We start from the raw sequence: 24884 nt of genomic DNA, 5'->3' as shown, positions 1-24884 counted from the left end.
CCAGCACCAGCACCAGCCACACCGCCACACCTCTCCCAACTCCAAACCCATCCCAAACACCACCCGTTTCAGCCCATCCTATAAAAAACTCCCATACCCATGCCCCATGCCCCCTCCCTCCTTTTTAATATACATACACATGCACAACACATGCATCCAACGCAGCCAAGCGCCAGCCGTCTGATCTACGGTCTGAGAAATGTAGTACAGAAGCGTTCGGTGTTTTATCTGAGCCAGGTACGGTACGTTGTACCGAGAACGAGTCCTGTAAGATAGGATGACAGGTATGAATTTTGCGTGGGAGTTCAGATTATATTCGCATGCGAATGTCAGATGGAATGTGGTAATCGATCGAGAGTGTTGGTGGTTCCGCTTGTGAAATTTTCTTTTTGATATTACATTCGTGACATCCAGTGTCCAACCACACTACACTACAATACAATACAATAAACAAATAGGATATCTATCATGTGTGACATTCGTAAACAATTCCTCGACTCATTCTATCGCATCAAGTGGATGATGTGTATTTCCCAGCAAGGTATAGATCATTCATCCGCTCACCCATTCATCGCCGAGTACCAAAACCCAATGCCTCTGCCCCCGTGAAAGAAAATAATGTGAAAAAGAGAAGGAAATAAAACACCTTTCCTTTCTACCCAGTCCCTAGGCCCTTGCTTTGCCTTACCCGTATTAGTGATTTTGACTCGGACTCGAGTATCTTCATCCTCTTTTCTTCCGCCCATGCGACATCTTGTACCTCCCAGATTAAGCAAGAAATCTATGCAATAAATTCAAGTCTCGAGCGACGTCTGTTTCCATTCTTCCCTCCTCCTCCTCCTCCTTGTGCATTGGTATTGCCATTCTTTCCACCCTGTCCCTTATTCCCTCCCTGTGCATTCGTTGTGTTAGATGCCTTTGCAGAGGTACTCGTTGTACTGGATGCTTTTGCAGCTTTGCTCGTAGTACTAGCTGCATTAGCATTTCCTTTGGCATTTGAAGCCTTCGAGCTAGCAGCTGCGGCCGAGCTTGACACCGAGTTGTTAGGTCCAGCAGCCACTGCACTTGCCGCCAAAGCAGCAGCAGCTTGTCCACCGGATCCATCATTAGAAGCTGCATTTGCAGTTTTACCTGAACCGGTAACTACAAATTTAGTGCAGTCGTCCGCGGTACCGCGCTGGGCGACAGGCATGATGACTGGTTGATGATTGGATGAAGAAGCCATTGTGCATACACGGTAGTTTCCAGCCGGAAGACCACCGGTAACGACAGCGGAGAGAAGACCTTGACCATTTCCTGCATCGTTGATACCTTTGAAGAAGGCAAATTGAGTAGCATCGAGAGCTTTCGTGGGATTCAAAGAGCTGCCGAGATCTTGGACAGTGACGTGGGTGTGGCCAACTACTTTACCTCCGGAGAGATCTTGGGGAGCAGCGAAGTAGGTGGAGGCGGCGTTGGTGAAGGAACCGGCGACGATGTTTGACATTTGAACTGTGATGTTGAAGGTGGTGTCTGACGGGATACCTTTTCCGCCTGTCGGGGGATTAATGATGGTTGAAGAGACCATGGCGGTCTTAGCAGGAAGTTTTCCCATTGCTAGGTATTCATGATTAGCTTTTTGTCGACTAGATATATTATTGTACATGCAACTTACGAATACCGTTACACGACCCTGTCGTAACTTGTAGACCGTTTGTCAAAGTTTCACCAGAACAAAAGTTGATAAAGTTATTCTTCGAAGTTGCTGATTTTGCTTGACCAACTTCTGCCGCACCAATTTCTCCTGAACCATCGGCGAATGAACCGCTCTGAACAGCATTTGATGCTAGTGTAAGAGATGCATCGTTTCCACCGGAAGCTGTAGCATCGTTTTTTGTACCCTTCTGCGGCGATGGAATTGCGGCTACAGCACTTATCAATGCAGCTACACTTGCAATTTTGCTGATATACATTGTTTTTATTTAGAATTTGGAGTTATAAGTGGAAATGATAATGTAGTATAAACCAATGAAGACCGTCGAGGTGTGGAGGATCGTGAAAATTAGATACACGGTCAACGTGATCTACTTGACTGGCAAGATAGAATAGAGGTGAATTAAAGAGAGAAACTGTAAAAGAGAGGAACCCGCCAAATAACTTTGAACAGAGAGAGAAGAAGAGACTGCTTGTGAGGATGTTGAAAGAAAAGAAGACGACGAAGCGTCCATACTTATTCTTATTTCTTGGCATTGCGGCATCTGGGAATGTAGTGTAACTTCAAGTGGATCCAGAAAAGGATAGACGGACGCGGTCATAATTCTGCTGTGTAAATTGGAAATGGAGATCCCGTTGTTGCATAAGAAGCTATGAAACTAGACATGAGATCGAAGTTGTCGCAGCGCCTGGAGTACCTGTCATCTGAAAAAGAGAGGAGCGAGGATGTCGAGATATCAGACGAGGATTCTAATCTGGGACTAATCTGATCTCAACCAAGTCGTGAACATGGGCTAGCTTGCTTGGAATGGGATGAAATGGGAGAAGTGTAGAGACGGAGGTTGACTGGCTGTGTTAGGGCTGATCGGAAACCGTTCATGTCTGAAGTGCCAGGGGGATAAAACTCGTCAACCCTCCAACAAGCATGGAAATGTCAGCCTATCAAAACTTCGATGGAAGTCTAATCGGATTATGGAAACCACTAGGAATCAACGGAATTCACGATGTATTGAATTGAGCAAGGGCAGCGATGTGAGGGGTATATTGGATGTGAAATTGGGCAGAGAGCAATGGTTTGGCATGTGTAGCTCTCGGTAGTGTGTTTATGGATCTGATGTCGTTGCAAGAAGAGTTGGGGGGCTGGAGAGTTGGAGAGTTGGAGAATTGGAGAGTTGAAGAGTTGGAGAGTTGAAGAGTTGAAGAATTGAAGAGTCAAAGAAGTGAAGCGTGAGTGAAGATTGACTTTGGGGTTCCGATAAGCTTGAAGAGTGGATTTTTTCATTTGCACAGGGTCTAGCTGACCCTGGAATTGGTCCGTCCTTGCTTCACTACCACCACACTCCCGCCACCACTCCCTCTCACTACTATAATTAGAGCAATTAAAGTTTGGCTCAAACCAGAAATGCAAGTAACCAAGTAATAAGTACACTTGAACACAACATCTACAACATCTACAACATCTACAACATCTACAACCCCAAATGGCTGCTTGTTCAACCTCTCAATCAACAATGCTCGGAGCCCCGAAGATTGTTCTGTACTGCTCGATGACAATGCAATCATTACAGCTCTACAACCTTTGCATCAACCACCCCCCCAAACCCTCGCAATCTTGAACTAAGACTCCGCAAAGCAGGATATCAGATGAAGCTGCCAGCCGAACCATGCTGGGGACCGAGCCTCCTCAAGCGTTTACATCCGAGCATCTTGCGGTTTGCGGTCTCAGACACTGAAGATCATAACGATAAGATATCGGATTATTGATGTGAAGTAAGGTTACACCTTTCTTCTATGACCCCTAGGTAGTGTCAACGAGCCGAACGGCTGCTTGCTAAGACATTGGGTGTTGACATCAGGATCTGACAGCATGGGGATAAGTCAGGTCAAGTCAAGTCAAGTCAAGTCAAGTCAAGTCAATCACACACAATATGCACCAAGTCAGGAAATGTATCTCACAGTCAGATTTGATTCCGTGCAAGACATCATTTGATACTCCACTGGTCCATTTGATCCATATTTCGAGACTATCTGGAGCAAAAGTAACGTTGATTATGCCACGAGCCTTCTTGAATCATCAAGAGGTTCACTCTCCTCTGTACACCTTTCCACTCTTCAGACCCTCCCTATATTTGGCGTCACCAGAGAATACTTTCAAAAGGACTTTGACGTCACGAAATGTTCCACTATCCCATTACCATTTCTATTGCATTGACTAATACCGTTTGCAACGTTTGAATATTGGCAGCTGTCATCCGAGTTAGCAAATTTTCATTTTGTCCTCGTCTCAGGTCGTGTTACAGAGATCCGATAAGGCTCATTGATTTCCAGGATGCTTATACACCGACCCCGAGCGTCTTTACCGTTGTTCCCCGTCTATTCTCAAGCATCCTATGACAATCCTTATTAGCATCAGTTTGTCTTGGATCGAATTTTATCAAATGTTGTAAGCGCACATATGACAGAACGAGTTCGGATTAGGGAACCCGTGTGTTTGATATGTCTCCATGTCAAAATTTACACTCAATGGATAATGGTAATCAAGCGTAGAAGGATCACCGTCCGCTAAATATGTGTCTTTCAATCAGACCAAAGACAATCAGACCGATTTGAAGCTTCATCTCTCCGACCCTTACCCTCCTTTTACACATCGTCAGTGACCGTTGCATCTTCATCTTCGTCGTGAGAACAACTTACCGCGTGCAGTCATCAATTCCATAAACCGCATTCTCAACATTCTCACAGTGTTCTGCACAAAACAAAACGAACGATAGACCGCAATAACCATAAATCTCATGAAACCATAACTCACGGTTCACTGTCCTTGGCGTGCTTCTATCAGAACTTGTAAGATTCGGGCCAAAGAGGTTGATCTCGACAGAGCAAGGATTGAAGCTCAGCTATATAAAGCTCAGCTGCTCTCATATTGTTTATCGAACGAAGGGATGTTGTCAAAAGCAAGCTATCATTCATGTTATGTTATTGATACAAAGCAGAGTCGAAAATGTACCACGGTGTACTCGATCGACCCGCGTGTCTTTAAAGTTCCGCAGATTTGTATTTCCACACAACATTGTGCAGCTTACGGTTGCCATCGATTCAAAGAAGCAGCATCAAATTGCGGTGAAAGCCTAGGGAAAAGCCTCAACCCTATAGTTCTTTATCATTGAACAAGACATGGGATAGTTGTTATGGTGGGGTCGGGCGGAAGCTCTACGGCAAAAGCAGGCGACACAGAGGGATGGGGAAAAGAGAAAGACATCATTGCCAAGTCCAAGTCCAAGTCCAAGCCCACCATTCTATCGCGGATTCAACAGCGTAAGCACACGAGCTACACCTCTGACGCCCGAAGGAGTTCCGGCGGTTGTACAACTGGCTGAGAATGACCCGAGACATTGGAATGGTGAGCATTGACAAAGTCCCCGAAGTTGAGATCATCGTGGGGCGGATGTGATGCAATCAGGGTTGGTACCCTTGCATATTAACGTGTGGTGCAGTTGTGTTAATACTCACCTCTCCTTTCTCCATGGCAGTAATGGCATTCTGCGCATGAGATCCAGAGTTGATATCACACTTTGAGTTCGAACAGTCACGACTGCGGACATGGTGGAACCGAGCGAAAGACATCTATGGTAAGAAAGTATCACCATGACAACGTTCTCAGCGAAATCTGTCCACGGTACAATCTCATCTCATCATGCGGAGGCTCAACATGAGGGGCATGCCTGTCGTGTGCTACGGATTTTCTATCGCGTTGCTCTACCAAGACCTGGCTCGTGCAACGGCTACCCCTCCCCTTCATACTAGTCACCGCATGCAAGTCATGATAAATGCAACATGAAAGAGTCTGTATGTAGTCTTGAGAACAATGACAAGGGGAATGTGAGGAATACACAAAGGGGAAGACATTGTCCGATGTCCATGGTATGACATTGTTCGAATTTTCTTTGCTGCAACAGGCTCAATAGGGTGCATATGAAATCCGCGCTAGATCCCTCAACTTAGCTACTCAGTGAACTTGTGGCACAGCACTGACTGATGCTTTCGAGATGATAATCTTTTTCTTCTCGTGACTTTTCATTTCTATCCTCCGACCCTTTCTCATTTCTCTCACTACACACACACACACCCATCCATCCATCCATCCATCCCACTTTTGCAGTCGACATATAAATTTATCTTGCAAGATTCATTCACGGCCGAGCCCTCCTTCTGTATTATCAAAACAACTGTACGCTACATTCGACCTTGGATTCTCTTCTCAAGACTTTTTTGGCACATACATCCATTCCCCCTCGCAAGACGTAACAGACACATACATTGACAGCGTTCTGTCCATTGACCCGTTGCGAAGGATTATCAATATCAAACCAATCGACCTTTAGACCAGCAACCCAATCCAAAGCACCCAATATCAGTATGCGAGCACCTCACAACCCCGTTACACCTGCATCGACACGTTTGTTAATGAAGCCGCAAATAGGTACAATGTCTTCTCCAGAACCAAGAGTCGTAAAGCGACCAAGTAAGATTCTTTTTTTCCTCCCTGAATTTTTGCTCTCTTATCTTTAATCGCGTCCTCTTGAAATTTTACACAGGCAATTTCCTTCCCGCACCAAATTCAGCGGGTCGCGCCGCTCTAAAGCCCAAGGGCAAAAAAAAAAACTTTTCAATCAAATGTTGAACTTCACTTTACCACTCTGATTACTATTATTCTTTTTGACTCGCACAATTATTTGTATCATTCACCATTCCATCGACACCGCGATACAGCGATACATCTTTTTGTCTTGCAATTCACAATCCGTTTTGGAAGCATCCAACATCACTTCTGCGATCCCATCCACTGACATTTATTCGCAATGGCAGGAACTCAATCAGAACCTCCTCCAAGTCTTCCTCAAGTCATCGCAGAACAGCATGTTCCAATCCCTTCAACCGACAAAGATTCGCAAAGATTGATTGTCGTTCTTTCTAATGCCAGTCTCGAAACTTATAAACAATCTTCCGGTGGTGGAAGGCCTGGTGCTCGTGCCGCAGAGGAAAAATACTCTCTTCTCAACAGTGATGAACACATTGGTATCATGCGCAAGATGAATCGAGACATCAGTGATGCCCGACCTGATATTACACATCAGGTTCGTATATAATCAAGAAAATGATCAGTCATTTCAATACTGACCTATCGCAGTGTCTGCTCACCCTCCTCGACTCGCCGATCAACAAAGCCGGCCGACTTCAAATCTACATTCATACTGCCAAGGGAGTTCTCATTGAGGTCAGCCCAACGGTCCGAATTCCACGTACCTTTAAGCGTTTTGCCGGTCTGATGGTTCAACTCTTACATCGACTCTCTATCCGATCTGTCAACTCCCAAGAAAAACTTCTCAAAGTCATTACCAACCCGATCACCGATCACCTACCTCCCAATTGCCGAAAAGTTACATTGAGTTTCGAATCACAATTGGTCCGTGTTCGGGATTATGTGGAGACATTGGAGCCGAAGGAGAGCATTTGCGTATTTGTTGGTGCCATGGCAAAGGGAACAGATAACTTTGCAGATGATCTAGTGGATGAAAAGATCTCCATTAGTAATTACAGTCTTTCTGCAAGTGTGGCATGCAGCAAATTCTGCCACGCTGCAGAGGATGCATGGGATATTATTTAGACCATTACGCTGTCTTTCTCATCCCACAAATTTTTACCGACGAACACATTCGACAGTATACGAATGGAGGAACGGAGCACGAAAGACCGCAGGGCTGTGAATGGTATGAGACAATGGGCATTGGAGGTTTGGTCGATATGAAAAGGTGAAAGCGGGACTATTAAGCAGATTCAACGATAACAACATCGTTCGATATGCTTGTGGTCGCCGGGCTTGGGTATCTGTGTGCTCTGTCTCTGTTTTTACAACCAAAACATAAGGCGTTCAACATTAGATCCAAGACGCTTTAGTCGTCTTCGTGGAATACTTCAACTTGTACCACATCTCTTTTGTCTTTTCTAGTATCATTATGCATCCACTTTAGAGCTTAGTAGCTACTGCACGCCGGATGACGATAAGTATTTCCCCTTTTCAGCATACATACTTTTGGCGTATAATTTTGCGTTCAGCTTCCTCCCTAGAGCTAGCTAAACTGCAAGCAGTCAAATTGGCAAGGGAAATTGGTTCATGCTGCTAGGTGGCAGACACTACCGCGAGTCATTCGATGACAGCGGATAGCTTCATGTACAGACATACTATACTGGTCAATGAAAGGGAAATCCTGCAAAATTTGAACAAATCACAATGCGTGAAGTTAATCCATCTGTCGCATGCCCCATTCTTCTAGCTCATTAGCTTGCAACTGAACGGTTTTCGCGTGATCAAGAATGGGATAACGGTTAACCCGCCTTGAATTCTTAAAGTACAACAAAACATTTACACTTTTTTCCATGCAGGTTCTAGATTCGGGTCTGTGCAATCGAGATGGAACTGGAAACGGAAGTGGAAAACTATAGATCTTGAAATAATCTTCGTATAGTTCATTGGGTATCTTCCTGTCGCCTTGAATTGACATATCAGAAAATCGTAATAGCAAATGGAGACGTTCAACCTCGGAAGTGAAGCAGCTGTTCGTTTCCAACAAAATATGGAGATGAAAGACTCAAGTATGGTTCAGATTGTCCTATTTGCTAATAATTGCAGCATGGCATGATCTCGAAACCAATCGCTTTTATTTGAGGCGATGCAATACCGGCAATCCTGGTCTAGAGCGGTCGCATAAATTGGTAGGATGTTGGTAATACTTGGTACGAGACCAACAGGATTTCGTATGGACGGACGGGAGATCTTCGTAGGAGGCCGGAGACGTGGCATGCGGAGAGGGGAGAGGGGAGATGGGTGGTGCAGCGTGCAGCGTGCAAGTCTTGTTTACGGTTGCGATGCGGGCTATGAACGGTAGGAACGGTAGGCATGGGATAGGTACAGGTACAGGCACAGGATCCTGCATCGGGATGATGATTACTTTTTAGTTAGTCACTTAGTTAGTTAGGTAGATTGTAGACTTGTAGAAGATGATGCAGTAGAAGAAGTGATATATGATGGAGACGGATTTTGACACAAGTTAATTGGGCAACTTTACATGTCAATCAAATCACAGGTCTCTTTTCGAAATTCTATATCAATTCAATTGATTGGGATTTCGGAATTGAAAATTCTCTGAATCTTTTTCAACTGCTCTTCAACTTTACTGATAGTTCAGATTTTCGACTCCACACAATACTACGCCATTTTTGAATGATGCTGTTTATCGTTTTGTGGCATTGAGAGACCGATATGGCATTGGGATATGTATGATATGGCCCATGGGCGTTGTTCAATCCGGTTTGCGATTGGGTGTGTTTTCTGTTTTACCCGTCTATCCTAACATTCATCAGCAGCCAGGTATCATCTATGGTTGGGCTCATTTCTTTGCCAGGCCAGGCACAAAGCATCGGCCACGATTTACCCATAAGAATTTAGGTCAGTGGGTGGCTCGAAACTCGAGACTCAAGAGTGGTCAAAAATGCTTGGACAGTAATGATTGAATCGATGGAGTTCAAAGGTTTTGCCATGATCAAATCAAATCCAAAACTTGTTCGCTACGCCTGGCTCGCTGGCTGAAAAAGAAAAAAAGTTGTGGGGATGTGCTGTAGTGTCGAAGAGTATACATGGGTTTGATTTGATAGATTGGATTGATTTGTATCCGTCTATTGATCCATTCATTCGAGGGATTAGTATGAGGCGACAACTGTCAAAACTAGATAATGTTCTCCATTCTCTTGCAGTATGCATATATACTATTTACTCCGTACTCAAAAAGTTCTACACCACAACATACCGGTGCATAAACTTAATGCTTTGACGGACAATTCTTCTCTTTTGATTCTTCTTTCTTCTTCCTCTTAATGTCTATTCATCAATCCAAGGTTTAAGACCAAGCTACAAGTAAGACTTATATACATTCATATATCGATTCAATTTTTGAGTTTCTGTTGAGAAGTTTGGGAGATCCTTTTAACGAGGAATTCGGTGCACAGTACGAATTTTGATATCTCGTTAAATAAGTCAAGCCACCTATTGTATACATTGCATATACACATACATATATATTTACATTTACATATCTATCTACGTCGAAAGAATTCTTTATAAATCTCATTTCATAATTCAACAAGACCCATTTTTTTCATCTCATAATCCAATTCCTATCGCGGCAGATTTTCGTTTGGTACAGATATTACTTGTCAAGTGTACCTACCTCCTGCCTGCTTCTTTACCGCATTTTCCCAACCTCCGAAACTTATCAAACGCCAACACTGCCTTCTTGCGAATCTTGCATCACCACGCACCCATCTTCAGCTATTTTCATCAGCAATCAACCCTTTTGTCTCACTCTCTAACTTCCGGAGGGTTTGTTTGTGCTTCCCGGCGTGGATCTTTTCTGCATCATCAGAGTAATACGACTTAATTCAACGATCGACCTTAATCTATCGATCTAACGACTCCAACAATTGACAAGTTAAATCGTTAACAATCATTACTTGTGTGTTTCATATTCTGGGACTTGCTAAATGAAGTAAATGTGCATGCACACACGAGTTCACCTCATCTGACCGCTGACCGCCTTTATATCCACAACTACATAGGTAGTTAGCAGATCAAGCGGAGCAACTAGGAACAACCAAGACCAAACCGGAGTCACATTTTTTTTAGAACTTATCAGGGTCGTCATTCCATCTTCGTCGGATGTTACTTTTTCTCGGCATAATTTGGGGCAATATTTGAAATACATACATTCACCGTTTCCCTCTCACCGTTAACACGTTACACCGTTCACGCCACCTTGATTCGAGTCGTTCATCTTTACTTCGGTTTGGGAATATACATACGTACATACGTACATACATACATAAATACATACGCATTCGTTCGACTTTTCACAAGTATAAGAAAATACACCGCATTTTATATTTCGAAATCAGCACAATTATCCTAAACAACAAACAACATAAAGAACGAAACATAAATCCAAATTATACACACTAGGCGCCGTAACCGAAAATGGCGTCCCGCGGTCGAGAATCCTCCCGTCCTCCAACCATAGTTACAGCTGCTACCGAAAAAGAAGCTCGTCGTGTTCTTCAATGGCAAGAAGAAGTTGCCAGAAGTACTGCTGGTAGTTCCACTTCACCCACTTCAGACGAAGCATACCGTGCTGTAGCTCCAAGTCACGTTTCCAGAGCACCTGCCCGAACACAAGTTTCCCATGCTCCTCAATCTCAAGCTCCAGAACACCCACCTTTTCGAAGAGCAGAAACTTTCCCCAGAGTTATGAGACGAGAAACTTATGCAGGTCATGGACATCCCGGTACACAAGTTAGTATCCGCAGAGACATGAGTCATGATGAAGAGCAAACCGTCTACGTAGACGAGGTAGAACGAGCCGAGCAAGAGAAGGAGAAGGAGAAAAATGGTGGTCTCTTCGGCATGACCAACAAAGCTCTCGTGGGTACTTTTCTTGGCGCGGCTGCAGGCGCTGCATTCGCATATGCAATGGTCAAAAGCGAAGACCCCGAATACGAATTAGAACCAGAGCGTAAATCCATGCCGGGTCTAAGAAGAAGCTACACCACTGGCCATGCGGAAACTATCGCAAGCAGCACGAAAGGTTCAAATTCCGGAGGCCCAGAGCGCAGATATAGAGTTATTGAAGCGCCGCATGCTCCTATGCCTCCCCCTGCCTCCAGCTACTCGCGCATCCAACGCGATCGCGAACGTGAGAGAGAGGGCGTGCTAAGCCCCATTGAAGAACGTAGTTACTACAGCTCTGGCGCACCCTCCAACACAGGCACGAAAATCCGTCCTCGTCACACAGCCGATCAGGGCGAAGGATCGAATGCCGGAACCGCAAGACCGCCCACCGCGATCAACATCAGAGATAAAGCCCAAAGCATCGCGCCCACCAAAGTAAGCGAGCGAACCAGCACCGTCAAAGCCGTCAGTCGTGCACCCACCCAAATCTCGCGCGCCCCCAAAAGTCAAGTTAGCGTGCGCGAATCCGAATACGAGTACGGACCTGCTCCGACCCAGGTTTCCGCAGCGCCAGCGCGCTATTCTCAGGCGCCTAGAGGCGATGATGCAAAAAGTAAGATCAGTAATACTCATACTACGATTAAATTCTCACCGTCAAAAGTAGGCGCGAACTCGAGGGCACCCTCACATCTAGGCGTTAGCGAGCGTGAACGCGAACGTATTCCTCGATCGGAAGCGACGTGGGAGCGAGACGATGTGTCGGTTAGTGCGGTGAGCGAGCGTAGTCGTGCGAGAGATGTGCCGCTTCCAGCGTCGACGGTCGTGAGTGCGAGGTATGGCGGCGGATATAGGGAGCAGGGAAGTGGGTATACGCACGCGGGAGATCGGGAGAGGGATGCGGAGAGGAGGGGCGAGAGGGATGGGAATGATAGGAAGAGTTGTTTTGATCGCGGGGTGGATGAGGATGGGAAGAGCTATTTTAATCCGAGGGGTGCGATGAGCGTGGCGCCTTCGGATAGTGTGAGTAGTGTGGGGAGTAAGAGGGAGAGGATCGAGAGGTTGAGAGGGAGAATGGAGAGGGATTTGAGGGTTTAGCGCTAGGCGGTGCTGACTGATATCGTCTCGTCTTTTGACATCTCTCTATCTCTCCACGTGAAGATATACTCGGGTTCGGCTGTTTCAACTCTTTTGCCATTTTACGATTTTACATTTCTTCACATTGTTTATCTTGTCTATTTGTTCCTCTACATAGTTTGGTCATTGGTCCTGTTCTGATACTTTTTATCTTTGTTTTTTTTTTGTTTTTGTTTTTTTTCTCGCGTCGTCTTTGTTCGCTTGCTTGCTCGGTTTTGTTCTGTATGTATGGATGAATGAATGGATGGTATGCTTGGAGCGGGGAATTAATTGTTTGTGAATGAGAAAAATTGGATGGTGGGTGGGATGGGACGATGGTGCGATGAATATATGCATATATGAATGAGTAAATGAATGAATGAAAAAATTGATTATAGGGTGTTTTTGGTTTTTGCGTTTGTGTTTGTTTGTTTGTTTGTGATAGGTTCGGTTTTGCAGGTGGTGGATTTGGTTGGGTGCGGTGCGGTGTGGTGTATTGATGGGGTAGGGGGTTTGATGGGCTTTCCTCTGGAGTGAGAGGTTGGAGAGTAGAGAGTTGTGGGCAGGATTTACCGGCGGCTAGAGTATCTCGATGCAGGGGAACTTTGTCTTTGAGGATTTTGTTTAGATGGTGCCGATTTGGGGAATGAGGTGAGGAGGGGCGGAGGTGTGGTACGAGGTCGAGTGGGTTTAGTGGCCTTGACGTGTAGTATTTATCTTGGCTTTTGACGACTTCACGCATACAAGCTCTGTTTTCATCTTTTTCAAGATCGGTGATTGTGGTCTTGGGGGAGGTGCATCTTCTTGTCTTTCTTTGAGAGCTACGTCGTAAATGGAACGTGGACGAGATTGAGGGCCCATTCGGATCGATTTTTTAAACGATATAAAGCTATATTTGTTGGCAATATAGGTCTAAATGAGTGTTTATCAAATGCAAATATTGCTCAACAATTTATATTAATAACAAAATTGAAAAAAAGTGTTTTGCCGAATGCTTATATTGAGTTATAAAAAGCTATAAAGTGTAAATTCACAAATTTTGAAAATTTGTATAATAGTTTTGCTAAGCCTTATCAAATCTGTAATACAACTTTTATTAGTATTCAATAATATTTGTTAATATTTATTATTCTACATTTTGTAGATCTATAAAATTTAAACTAAATTATTAGTCAACAAATTAAAAAAAACCATCCGAACGAGCCCTGAGATTCAGGACGGAGCTGATTTTGAGACGATTGTTTTGATGGTGATAGTGATGGTGTCTTTCTTGTTCTTGTATTCGGTCATTGGTATCTGGTTGAATGCTCTGTGCTTGAGAAGTATTGTGAATATTCGTGCTATATGTATTTTACCGTCGCCAATGAATCGTGCAATTTTGAAGCCATTCAGATATTTGTGGTTGAATCTACCTTCCGCGTGGGTTAGCTGACCCCAAATACTATTCTATTTCGGGATTAGTGTGACCTACATCAGCCTGTCTATTTTGAGGGCAGCATGTATCCGAAACAACTTTCCATCAAAAGAATACAACTACATCACTTGTATGTGTCATGTGAAGTTTGTCATCTCTTCTCAATTTATCTTTACTTTCAACTCCGGATCTCTTATGACTGGATGATGCTAATTATCCTTTAGGTATTCAATCGAAATCTTGATGCCATTGCCTGCTTACTTCGTGGGATAGAAATGTCGTTACCCCGCAGAGATAAACCCCGTCTCGATCTCTATTGGACCCTGACATGCCTACCTTATAAACATGGTCAGCTTACCGCCCGTTGTCTATCAAGGATAGATATATTACTTCACAACATTCCATCAGAGACCCCCAACCTTCCTCAACACGCTCAACATGCTCTGCGAATTGTGTGATAGCTTGAATGTAACCGACTTACTCAAGCTGGTAAAGGCGAATAGTAGCAAATCATGGGGTCACGATGAATTCCTATATTTCGAGCATCACAAAAGATACGATGATCTCGTGAATGCAGCCTCGTCCGGATGTGAGCTTTGCCTAATTCTTCAACGGCAATGCGAGGAAGAACATTTCAATGGACCTACACGGGAACAAACGTTTCGAACCATGGAGGCGGAGAATATCCCCATGAACTTGCGAGTACGAATTGAGGCTTCGCATCTATCTGATCATCAACCGTTCGAGGAAATAAAGACTTTTGATCATTTGATTTTCCTACTTTGGGGGAGGAGTTTTATTGACTACTCCACTATGATGACTTTCATTCTGCAGACGCCGAAAGGTATTGGGAATTCTGAATACGCAGCTCTGTTTAGAAAGGTGTTATATCGCATTATTAGTTACTGATATTGAATAGATCAACTGAAATTCGTCGACGATATTCGAATAGGTCAATTTGTCATCGACGAGGATTTGGCATCAGATGCAAACTTCGATATTGCACGAGGCTGGATGAATACTTGCATTGTTGAACATTCTGTATCGAAATGCCCTTCTTTTGAAGACAGAGTCTTACCTTCTAGGGTGATTGATGTTGGTTTTAAAGACACAAACCCATCTCTTTTTGTGACGAATGGTCTTAGGGGCAGATATTTTACACTGAGTCATTGTTGGGGAGGCCAAATTGAGACCGTTTTAACAACATCGAACCTGCAATCGCTCCAGAAAGAGATCAAAATGACAAGCTTACCAGCGAATTTCAGAGACGCAATTTTGATCACTCGAGCACTCGGCTTTCAGTTCTTGTGGATCGATTCCCTATGCATTATTCAGGACTCAAAATATGATTGGGGAATTGAATCAAAAAAGATGGGAGAGACTTATCGAAACTCTGCCCTAACTATCGGAGCAGCAGCAGCACATAAAGCCGCCGATGGCATGCTTCACTCTGGATCACAATCATCTCGCGATATAAAGCCCAAACTCAAATTATCAAAAGACAGTGGATCCGATGACGTTGTGGAAATTGCTAGCTCCATCCAGCGGCCTGAAAATCTCGCTGAATTGTTGGAATATGGACCTCTACAATATCGAGCTTGGGCATTACAAGAGAGAATACTTTCGCCTCGAATATTGTGGTATGGTCGCAGACAAATCTATTGGCAATGCCTATGTGGATATCAATCTGCGAACGGCATGCCATTGGGTGAACGCTTCTTTTCCAGAAAATCGTACCTCTATCCTACAATTACTCAAAAAATTATTTTTAACCAGAATCATAATGATGGGCCCACGAGATTCTCAGAAGAAGAACTTTTAAAAATAAATGAAGAGTATCAATCCATGGTAGTGGATTACTGCACTCGAATTCTAAGTTACACAAATGATAAACTCCCGGCTCTTTCCGGTATTGCAGCACTACTCCACAAAGGAATTGGAGGACATTACTTAGCTGGAATCTGGAGTAAAAATTTCCGGGAAAATTTGCTATGGGTGAAATTGGGGAGAAAATCAACTCATACAAAGCTGTACCAAGCACCATCATGGTCCTGGGCTGTTATGGATGAAGAAATGCAGCTATTTTACGACAATTCAAGCCACTTGGCATCTACCCCTCATGACCCTATTCTTTTATCACATCACATCGAACTTTCCAGTGAGAATCCATATGGTGCTGTCAAATACGCCCATATCATTGTTGACACGCTTACGCTGAAGTTGACCCACCTAGGTCGATACAGAAATCCCTCCAACAAAACCGATTTCTTCATAATCTCACGTTGGTCTAGGGATACCGGAGCCAGTTCCTTATCCCCCCAAATTCCTCGCGAGGAAGAGGGAGAATTTAAAGTGCTGAGCGTGGGATCTGTAGCATATATACGCACCGAAAGAAATAATATACATCTACTGCTAGAATTCCATTCCAATCTCCAATGGGATGACGGAATCCCCGATTGGTCGGCTATCTCTCCACTTAAGTATAAATTCATGCTTGTGGGATTAAATCAGCCGAAACAAAGTAAACCCATCACGTTACTTTCAGGATTAGGATTGTGTTTAGAATGTCTGATCTTGCAAGAAGATCCTGAAGATGCGAAGGTGTGTAGACGTGTGGGACGAGTCGACCTGACATTCACTTTCGACAAAGAGATCGGAAAGCCGGTTTTGGATGCATTGCTGGCTTCAGATCGGTGGGAAAGAGAGACCCTAAAGTTGATTTAAATTGGAACCTGGTACAGGAATGCATGTTGTTTGCTAGCAGTAGTGATGAATTCTTGAACAGATATTTATTCCCGTATAGTAGATAGAGCGGCATTTCCTTAGAAAATGCCAATGTATCGCAGTAAGACTTCGTTTATCTTATGAGCTATGGTTGATTAACGCGGAGCATGGGCAAGAGGGGGAGGGGGGTGTGAAAAGTTTCACGAGATCTTCAAACTTGGAGCAACATAGCTGTGTTGGAATTGTGAGATACTAGTTCTTAAGATCTTAAAAACATTTGAATTTTCTATGAAATATTTAAACAATAAGTATTATTCAACGGAACCAAAAGCAACTTCCAGAAAACTATTCCGATCTACATATCCAGCACACACCCTCCAAATTTCGATTACACCCCCACCGACACCTCCTCCCGTAGAAACCACGAATCTGAGCAGACTCTCAATTTTCGCATATTAGATGTGAATGGCAGCACTTCAACCAAACTTTCCATCAAGTTTACGCGTCCGCAAGCTTGAAATCCCAAGTAAGTAAGAAAGTAAATGAATGCGTCACCCACAAACAAGCCCACCCATCTACCACTTTCCGAACAAGATGCCTACAAGCAAACCACCCACACCCTCCAAAACACCCCCAACCAAAGCCCCGGCAAGCATAAGTACATCCCCCACAATCGCATCCAGCGTACCCAGCACCAAGCCAAGCGCACCAATCAACCCACCGATAAGTCCACCGGTATATCCTGCTCCGAATTTGCCTTGCACGAGACCCATGGTCCCGGCAATCGAAGTGATGGCGTTGGCGGAAGTACCGCTGATAATTTGTTGGTCTAGAGCCGAGTAGGTGCGAGTTTCGAGATCGCGCTTGCTGGTCTTGAGAGCGCTGTTGGCGCTGGTGGCTGCGCTGATGATGTTTGTTACTGCTTTGGAGATGGCGGCTTGGGCGGTGCTGTTTTGGGCGGAAGTGGAACCGGAGTTGATGTCGTTGAGGGTTGAGTCTGGGGTTTGTTAGAGAGATGCAGCAGGGACGGGTGAGGAGGAGAGCGGAACTTACTAATGGTTCCGGTGTGGGTTTGGACTTGGGAGTAGAAGTTGTTCATGATATCTGTTGCGCTTGCAGGGGCACGAGTCTCGACTCCAACGATTACTGGGGCAGCGAGTGAAGTTCCGAAAAGACCAGTGATGGCGAGGAGGGAGATGAATGAGGTTCTCATTTTGAATGTTGGAAGGGTGGATGATACTAGGTGATCAATGAATGGATTGAAAATAAGAACGAATTGGAGTTTTTGATAAAAATGTAACGAATGTCTTTGAACGAGAGTTGGATTGGTTGAATGTATTATGATGAAGTAGAGAAAGGAGAAAGAATGAGCTGGATCGATGAAGATTGATGTGGTTGTCGAGAGAATTCACCATCTTTATATACTCACTCTGTCGTTCTGAACACTCGTCCAGACCTCTCGGAGCAAGATAATTTTCACACATCGCGCGCAACTTTTTCTCTGGTGATTGATCCATCACAGGTTAACTAAAACTACCGTGATATCTCTCTCCTGAGCCAAAGCATCCAAACCAATGTACATACGAGGGCATTGACCGATCCAAGAATCTCTACAGATAACATCTCGCAGTATTGATCGTTGACGGCTTATTTTGATATCGTGATAATATCACCAAACGAAACAAAGCACAGACAATCGATATCGAAAGAATTCGGTACGAAAGACAGCTTTGACATCCCACGTGGAAAGTGCCGATCAACTTTAAGCTATCTCGGACGCTAATGGGCTGGGCGACATGGATCTGTGTGGTGGTCTCGTACGTACAATATGGGTATTTGCCTCGTACGTACACGAGGAAATGGTGCTATGAATGTCTTCATTTCTTTCTGCTTGGTCTGAGCTCCGCGGTAGTTGGATTTTAGAGGGTTGGTTAATTGTTTGGGGAGTAGGAGGAGCCTATACCTTCCGGATGGAAAGGATGGTGATTAGTAGGATGAAGGAATACCCTGGGTTTCAGGACCGGATAGCTTTTAGAGTAGGTTCTGAGCAAACGGCAGTGGTAGCTCCATGTTCGCTTCGAGGATTTAAATGGGCATCGTATACAGTTGGCGAAACACGAAACACGAAATCCGCTATCCTTTATTTGTTATCATTTGCGAGCAGGAGGGGATCGCTCTAGTGCTGTGATAAGAGAGAATCGCGCATGGCGACGAGGAGAAACGAGCATTGGTATTCCTTCCGATTGAACGGGGATTTGGAGGAGAATTTTCACGTCTCGTAGCAATCCGATGTGATTAATGATGAAAAAGAGTCTGAGGGTTCAGTATTTTGGTATCCGGTGGGAAATTAATGAATACGATGGAGGAATTGCAGGATGCCATGCCGCGATCTCGCTATGTGCTGAGTTACTACGGATTTCGTGGCGATGAGATGTGAAATCTGGGAAGGAATGGTGGCTTTGGATCTTCCTAGAATCGAAAGGCAAAGGGAAAAAAGCAAAGCACTTGCTGCAAGCTTTAGTTCCTTTCGATTATTCAGATTTGTTGATATTTCGACCATCAAGTGAAATAGTGCTAGTAGTATGCCATTTTCACACTTCTCGAATATCAAATAAGAATGCCCTAAGCTTCTGGCTGATCGTCCAACACCCCTTGAGAGTATTGTTCCATCACCGGAGTGGCATTCAGGTAATTTTCTTTTGGAGGATCTCACAAGATTGGTTGAGGCAAACCCAACTAGTTTCCACTTTCAACCGAAAAGAAGTTCAGATCATATCTTGAAACCTCAAGAGAATGAAATACCATGTCGAGGGGCTAGAATATCGATCCGAGATTGAAGGGGCATCAAAAGAGACTAAGAGATAAATCTATGATGAATAGTTTGAATCAGGTAAGGATGTATTGACTTCTAACCCACTTCGGTTTTCAGGTTGTACTACAACCAATCGCATTTCAAAGTATCACGCATCATCACACGTCAAGGTTCTAGTAAGAGACTGCTATTCTATTGTAAGAACACTAAGATTCCAGCCTAGGTATATCCCTCTTCGGGATTGTATTATCGCAAGACGCCGAGACCAGTCGCTATTTTCCCTGTCGTTCATTCGTTGATTCATGTATTCATGTATTCATTACCTGCGCTCAGTACCAATCCCATTTCGCTTGCTTCTCCTTCCCGTCTAGGCTTCCTCAGAGACTACCAATCGCATACTTCGCACCCTCAAAAACACCCTCGAAATACTTCTCCGCAAACTGACCACCAACAGACGTAGGATGACTAACAGCCATTTCGTTTCTCTCCACAATCAAACCCGGGATGAACTTCTCCCTCGCTTGGTTGGCAAGAGATGTAGCGATACCCTTTCGGCGGAAATCAGAGTGGACCCAGAGTCGATCAATGCACATGTATGCTTCTTGTGGAGCGGAAGTGGCAGAGTCGGTAAGAATTTGGGATGTATCGGAGAGGGAAGTCGAGGATGAGGCATTCTCAGTGGTTTCGGTAGTGGTCATAATGGGGGTTGCTTTGCCGATTCGCTCAGCGAGAAGAATACCAATTGGACGGGCGCCGATGACATAAAGAAAGACTTTGTAGCGGGGAACAGGGATAAGATCTTTGGCATCGTTGGGGCTGGTGATCATGGACCAGAGTTGCTCGGGAGTTGGTAAGATGCCATCCATATCCATCAAAGTAGCCTCGAGGATACTCTCTACGAGACTTTTGATGGGACCTGATTCCTTGCAGCTAATACACTGGATGGTGTGGAGTTCGCCATCGATAACTTTTTGCCATGCTTGAGTATTGACGTACTTTGGCTTGAAAAGAGGTCCGCCCAATCGAAAGATCTTGTGGAATTGATCATGCATGCGTTGGTCTGAGGGGACATTAATCGCATACTGCATGCCGCAATTAGAGCATTTATTGGAAAAGGATTGACCGAGATCTAGAATTTGTTGATGAAGAGCAAACCCCATTGGACGGGCGATCTCGGCTTTGAGCTTTGCACGTTCTGGAGCTTCAAGGGCTTGGTTAGAAAGAGGGATGAGAGTACCGTGATCGATGATGGCTTGGTCTCTCATGTCTTGGGCATCTTGATAGCGTTCCATCAACTCGACTCTTGAATCATCGGTAAAATCTCCACAGAGTTCCTGCAAATCATCTTCATAGATTTCAGACATGGTGTCGATCTTTGGCAAGTTTGGCTTGGTGCTAATGCGACGTCGAACCGATTTTGATCTTTTTAATATGGGATGATCCTGGGGTATTGGGGGAGGCGATGAAGGAGGAGATGATGCTAGGTTCTGAGGTGAATCCGAAAGGATAGAGGATTGAGATTTTGGTGGACTCGAAGATCGTTGTGGCTGTGGCTGTGGTTGTAGTTGTGGTAATGGTTTGAAGTAGCTTCGAATCGAGGATTTGTTAGCTTTCTCCACTGGATGGAACTTTGAAGTGATAGCGGTATCTTGTCTGGGTTTAATCTCTGATGAGGGAGAAATTGGACTCTTCGAAGCCGAAGTAATATTTTTCCGTGGATTTTGCCGTGAGGTTTTTGAATCAATTCTAGTCTGATTCGAAGCGAGACTTTCTCTTGAAATAATTAATTCTGAGACAGGAGAGGGTGATCTTGTCGTATTGGTGCCTGTATTGTGTTGCAACCTTGAACTAGATCTCAGAACTGTCGTAGTATTTGAAGCTTCCACTGTAGAAGCGAGCTTGGTGCCTAGAACCTTAGTTGAAGATTTGCGATTCAAAGAGTGAGGAGAATCGGAAGAATTGGTATCATTATCGCGTCGATTTTGCTGATTCAACTTGCTTTCTGTAAGAGGAGAGATAGATCTGACGGATCTAGGAGATGAAACTTGGGAGTTAATGGTAGAAAAGTCTCCAATCTCCTCTCGTAGCTGTTTTGAAGGAGAACGAATCAGAGGAGAACGTGGTCCCTCTTCAGATCTATCCTTAGAATGGATTTTTGAAGAAGCAACCGATTCAGACGCAACTGGAGAGGAAATTGACACGAATTCCGAAGCATCAACGCGTTGTCTCTTGTTGGAGAGATTTTGATTGCTTCCTCTTGTGCGTTTGGAATAAGTTCTCATGGTAGCATTGGTTTTTCTTGGGGTACGTAATTAGCGGCTGTGCTTTTGGAAGTGAATCTGTGAGTTGATACCTTTTTGAAAGTTTCTCCATTATTACTTCGGGTTTTGGTGTTGAATCTCTGTGATAATCTTTCTCGTGGTCAATGATATATTGAAGACTTGGGGAGACGCGTTTCGGGTAATTTTGATAGAAGTTGTGAAAACACGCTAGTTAAAGTGGTGGTCCGTGCCCGAACTTGACAAGAAATATACTTGATTGAATCATCCAACTTGCATCTCATGAACATTTCAGCACCCGATGAACGAATGCATGAACCCTTCATCTTTGTACACGGAAAGGTGAACTAAAGAGTGAAACTGAATTGTAAGTCATATCATTTTTGATTGCTCTTTCAGAATTCAAAAGCCTTGTTCTCAGCCTTGCCTTGTTAAATCAACGAGAATTCTGAGAGTTACTGTTGCTCCTGGGTAGATATCATAAAGTTATCTTACTCTACCAAATTCAGGGCGGTTTTCATATTACAGAGTTCTTTTTCTCGTTTGAGGACGATTGCCTAGAGTTGGTATCTAGGTATGAAGGTACTACAGCTGAGGATACGTTGATTGTAATATGGATGTTCACAATCCTATGATATCTCCCCAGAGGTTTCCAAGTATTGCCTAGTTAAATCAAGAATCCTGGAGGTTTGGTAAGCTTGCAGAATCTTTGCCCCAGGTACTTGAACGCCATGCGAGTGATGGTTGGCCTGTATCATTGGATACCGGAAAAGTGCTATCCGTGAGAATGTGGGAATATTGACGGGTAGATACCCGTACCCGTCGGGTTGGAGCTGGATGGCTACTTTGAGATGGGATCCACCCACGGATAAGTTCTCTAGTACCCAATACTGTCACAATGACATTATGAACCTTCCTGCTCGTATTGCGGAGATGTTTCACCAAACAGAAACCCTTGAGCCTTCCGATGGTCCCATGTGAGGAACCTTGAAATGATGGTTGGAACGTCATTTTGTTGGTACGCGTATGCTTAGATTTTCTAATATTTCCTAATGCATCATGTGATTGATTGGACGTGTATAAAAGTCAGGCAGAATGCTATCAGCGTAGGATACTGTTGCAGACAAAATAGATGTGATCGTGGTGCGTATTGAAATTGACATTGAAGCGAAGGCTTTGGGTGCATTTGCTTCCATTATGCAGGCGCCACTCAACAAAGATACTGCTCATATGTCCCAAAAAGCTCATGTCCAACGTGGGTAGCTATAGTTGAACTCATAAGGATATACTTGTACATTTGAGATAGATTATTAGGTTGATTCAAGATTGCCAGAAGAGGAAATGTGGCTACAGGCCGATGATATACACACTACCAGGTAGACAGACGCATAAAATAGGGCCACAGAGTCAAAGAACTATTTGTGAAAACCAGCTTAATCTTGATACTCAAATTGACCTATGATTCCTGGAGGTATTAAGCGTCTATTTTGGTTCTTGAGATCCTATCTATTTAATCCCCACCAAGTTGAAAGCTTTTTGTATAATACAACAGTTTTGCATCCATTACAGAGGCGTGATATCATTGTCACAAGCCAAAAACATCTATTTTATACATTTCGTTCATTTCCTTCGTTTCAAGGTCTTATCCGCCATTTCTATCAGGCCATCCTTGGCTTCGCTGTCGGGGAATGCACTGATGGCAGAAATTGCCCTGCTTGCATATTCTTCAGCCAGGGCACGAGTTTGCTCTAAGCCATCGCTTTGTAGCACCAATTCCCTTGCCTACGATTTTGTTAGTGTGAACTCTTATAAACTCGTTGTGACGTAACCTACCCGCAGAACATCTCCTTCTTGGGAGAACTTCCTTCCCACAAGGGAGCCCAACTCTTTGTTATTCTTCCATGCAAATATTAATGGAGCAGTAGCAAGACCCAATTCCAAGTCGGCTCCCGCCGGCTTTCCCAGTTCTTTCTCGCTGATTGTGTAATCCAACATATCATCGACAAGTTGGAATGCCAACCCCAGATTCTTACCATAATCATACGCTGCATCAACAGTGACACCATCTGATCCTCCGAGTAAAGCCGCTGCTCGGCATGACTTCGAGATCAAGCTTGCGCTTTTCAGGTATGTCTTTTGTAGGTAGTAAGAGATGGTCTCTTCGGTCCAAACAGGATTCTTTTCGTCTTGCGCGGTGTTCTTCAATTGCATGAACTCTCCCTCGACAAGGTTCGCAATAACTGTCGCCAGTAATTCAGTAACTTCCGCATCGCGTAGACGTGCAAGAGCTACTGAAGCTCGACTCAACAGAAAATCCCCAGCCAATACTGCCATTTTGTTCCCAAATTCGAGATTGGCAGATGGGTTGCCCCGCCGCGAGACAGAATGATCAATGACGTCGTCATGTAAAAGTGACGCAGTGTGAATAAGTTCCGTGATTTCAGCCAACCGTCTTTGAGAGGGGAGTATGTCACTTTCGGCTGCCGAATATGTTCTGGGCACATGTGCCAAAGGGTTTAATGTAGGTGCGGTAGGATTCACATCCGAGAGAATGGTAGTCGGTGAAATTGGGTTGTCTATATCCGCAATCTCTTGATTGGGATTATATCGAGAAGATTTGGGCGCTAAGGCTGTAGCTCTAGACATTAGTAGTACAATCATAGGTCGTACATGTTTGCCTTCAGCTTGTGTATAGTATTTCGCAACAGTGTCGAGAGAAGGATGTCCAGATCCAAGGAGTTGCCGTATGTTTCCAGTCAAAAACTTCATCTCTTTCGCAACCATTCGCAAGGGGTCTATCGAATCGCCTCCTCCTGTTGCCCGGGTAGTAGCATTTGAGAATACATTGGACGCCACAGATACCGCCTGCGCCCAGGTTGATTGCTTCCGCCTTGTAGAGTTATGATGGTATGATTGAGTGAGTATAGGGCGTAGTGATGCCGTGTGAGCTAATTGACACCGAAAACATGCGCCATTGACCTGCGTTCTGGCTATGGAGGAGCTGGGGAAGAGCTTCGAAGCCCTCATTGAATAATTCCTCATGGCCTGTGAAACCCCCACTATGTCGAAATGCCAGTTTTTCTTCGCAAAAAAGACAGTTTAAGTACTCAATTCGCCGTAGCAGTACCTCGAAGTCAAAAGCTGCCGTAGGAGTCCTTGTAAACCTAGTATATATGAACGAATGTAAGGAATATAAAAATTATTCCCCGCAAGATTCCGAGCATGAATATTTCGGTTGGACTAGACCAATGTCGGACAAGTTAATACCGATAAGCAACTTTTACCGATAAGCTT

At 44.3% G+C, this 24884-nt stretch overlaps 7 protein-coding genes across 7 annotated transcripts; 3 read left to right on the top strand and 4 right to left on the bottom strand.

The window, feature by feature from the left end:
• Positions 1 to 361: 361 nt before the first annotated feature.
• On the bottom strand, positions 362 to 2268 carry BCIN_02g05600 (hypothetical protein). The gene is made up of 2 exons (XM_001552678.2): positions 1655 to 2268; positions 362 to 1596 (listed from the first exon to the last, which is right to left on the bottom strand). The coding sequence occupies exons 1-2, from the start codon at positions 1950 to 1952 to the stop codon at positions 782 to 784; spliced, it is 1113 nt and encodes a 370-aa protein (XP_001552728.1). The 5' UTR covers positions 1953 to 2268; the 3' UTR covers positions 362 to 781.
• Positions 2269 to 5711: 3443 nt separating this feature from the next.
• On the top strand, positions 5712 to 8107 carry Bcemg1. The gene is made up of 4 exons (XM_024691398.1): positions 5712 to 6106; positions 6173 to 6214; positions 6559 to 6827; positions 6881 to 8107. The coding sequence occupies exons 2-4, from the start codon at positions 6178 to 6180 to the stop codon at positions 7355 to 7357; spliced, it is 783 nt and encodes a 260-aa protein (XP_024547169.1). The 5' UTR covers positions 5712 to 6106; positions 6173 to 6177; the 3' UTR covers positions 7358 to 8107.
• Positions 8108 to 9535: 1428 nt separating this feature from the next.
• On the top strand, positions 9536 to 13334 carry BCIN_02g05580 (hypothetical protein). The gene is made up of 2 exons (XM_024691397.1): positions 9536 to 11861; positions 11910 to 13334. Exons 1-2 carry the CDS (start codon positions 10778 to 10780, stop codon positions 12341 to 12343), a joined length of 1518 nt encoding a protein of 505 aa, XP_024547168.1. The 5' UTR covers positions 9536 to 10777; the 3' UTR covers positions 12344 to 13334.
• Positions 13335 to 14213: 879 nt separating this feature from the next.
• On the top strand, positions 14214 to 16567 carry BCIN_02g05570 (hypothetical protein; the record flags this gene model as incomplete). The annotated part of the gene is made up of 2 exons (XM_024691396.1): positions 14214 to 14619; positions 14695 to 16567. The coding sequence occupies 2 exons, from the start codon at positions 14214 to 14216 to the stop codon at positions 16497 to 16499; spliced, it is 2211 nt and encodes a 736-aa protein (XP_024547167.1). The 3' UTR covers positions 16500 to 16567.
• Positions 16568 to 16731: 164 nt separating this feature from the next.
• Positions 16732 to 18189, bottom strand: BCIN_02g05560 (hypothetical protein). The gene is made up of 2 exons (XM_001552687.2): positions 17553 to 18189; positions 16732 to 17496 (listed from the first exon to the last, which is right to left on the bottom strand). Exons 1-2 carry the CDS (start codon positions 17710 to 17712, stop codon positions 17075 to 17077), a joined length of 582 nt encoding a protein of 193 aa, XP_001552737.1. The 5' UTR covers positions 17713 to 18189; the 3' UTR covers positions 16732 to 17074.
• A 1296-nt stretch (positions 18190 to 19485) lies between these two features.
• On the bottom strand, positions 19486 to 21994 carry BCIN_02g05550 (hypothetical protein). The gene is made up of 2 exons (XM_024691395.1): positions 21665 to 21994; positions 19486 to 21609 (listed from the first exon to the last, which is right to left on the bottom strand). The coding sequence occupies exons 1-2, from the start codon at positions 21682 to 21684 to the stop codon at positions 19689 to 19691; spliced, it is 1941 nt and encodes a 646-aa protein (XP_024547166.1). The 5' UTR covers positions 21685 to 21994; the 3' UTR covers positions 19486 to 19688.
• Positions 21995 to 22888: 894 nt separating this feature from the next.
• Positions 22889 to 24868, bottom strand: Bccoq1. The gene is made up of 2 exons (XM_001552689.2): positions 23424 to 24868; positions 22889 to 23372 (listed from the first exon to the last, which is right to left on the bottom strand). Exons 1-2 carry the CDS (start codon positions 24630 to 24632, stop codon positions 23211 to 23213), a joined length of 1371 nt encoding a protein of 456 aa, XP_001552739.2. The 5' UTR covers positions 24633 to 24868; the 3' UTR covers positions 22889 to 23210.
• Positions 24869 to 24884: the final 16 nt, after the last annotated feature.

This window comes from Botrytis cinerea, chromosome 2, assembly GCF_000143535.2.
Source record: "Botrytis cinerea B05.10 chromosome 2, complete sequence".
Lineage (NCBI taxonomy): Eukaryota > Fungi > Ascomycota > Leotiomycetes > Helotiales > Sclerotiniaceae > Botrytis > Botrytis cinerea.
This window is presented reverse-complemented; position numbering and strand designations above follow the sequence as displayed.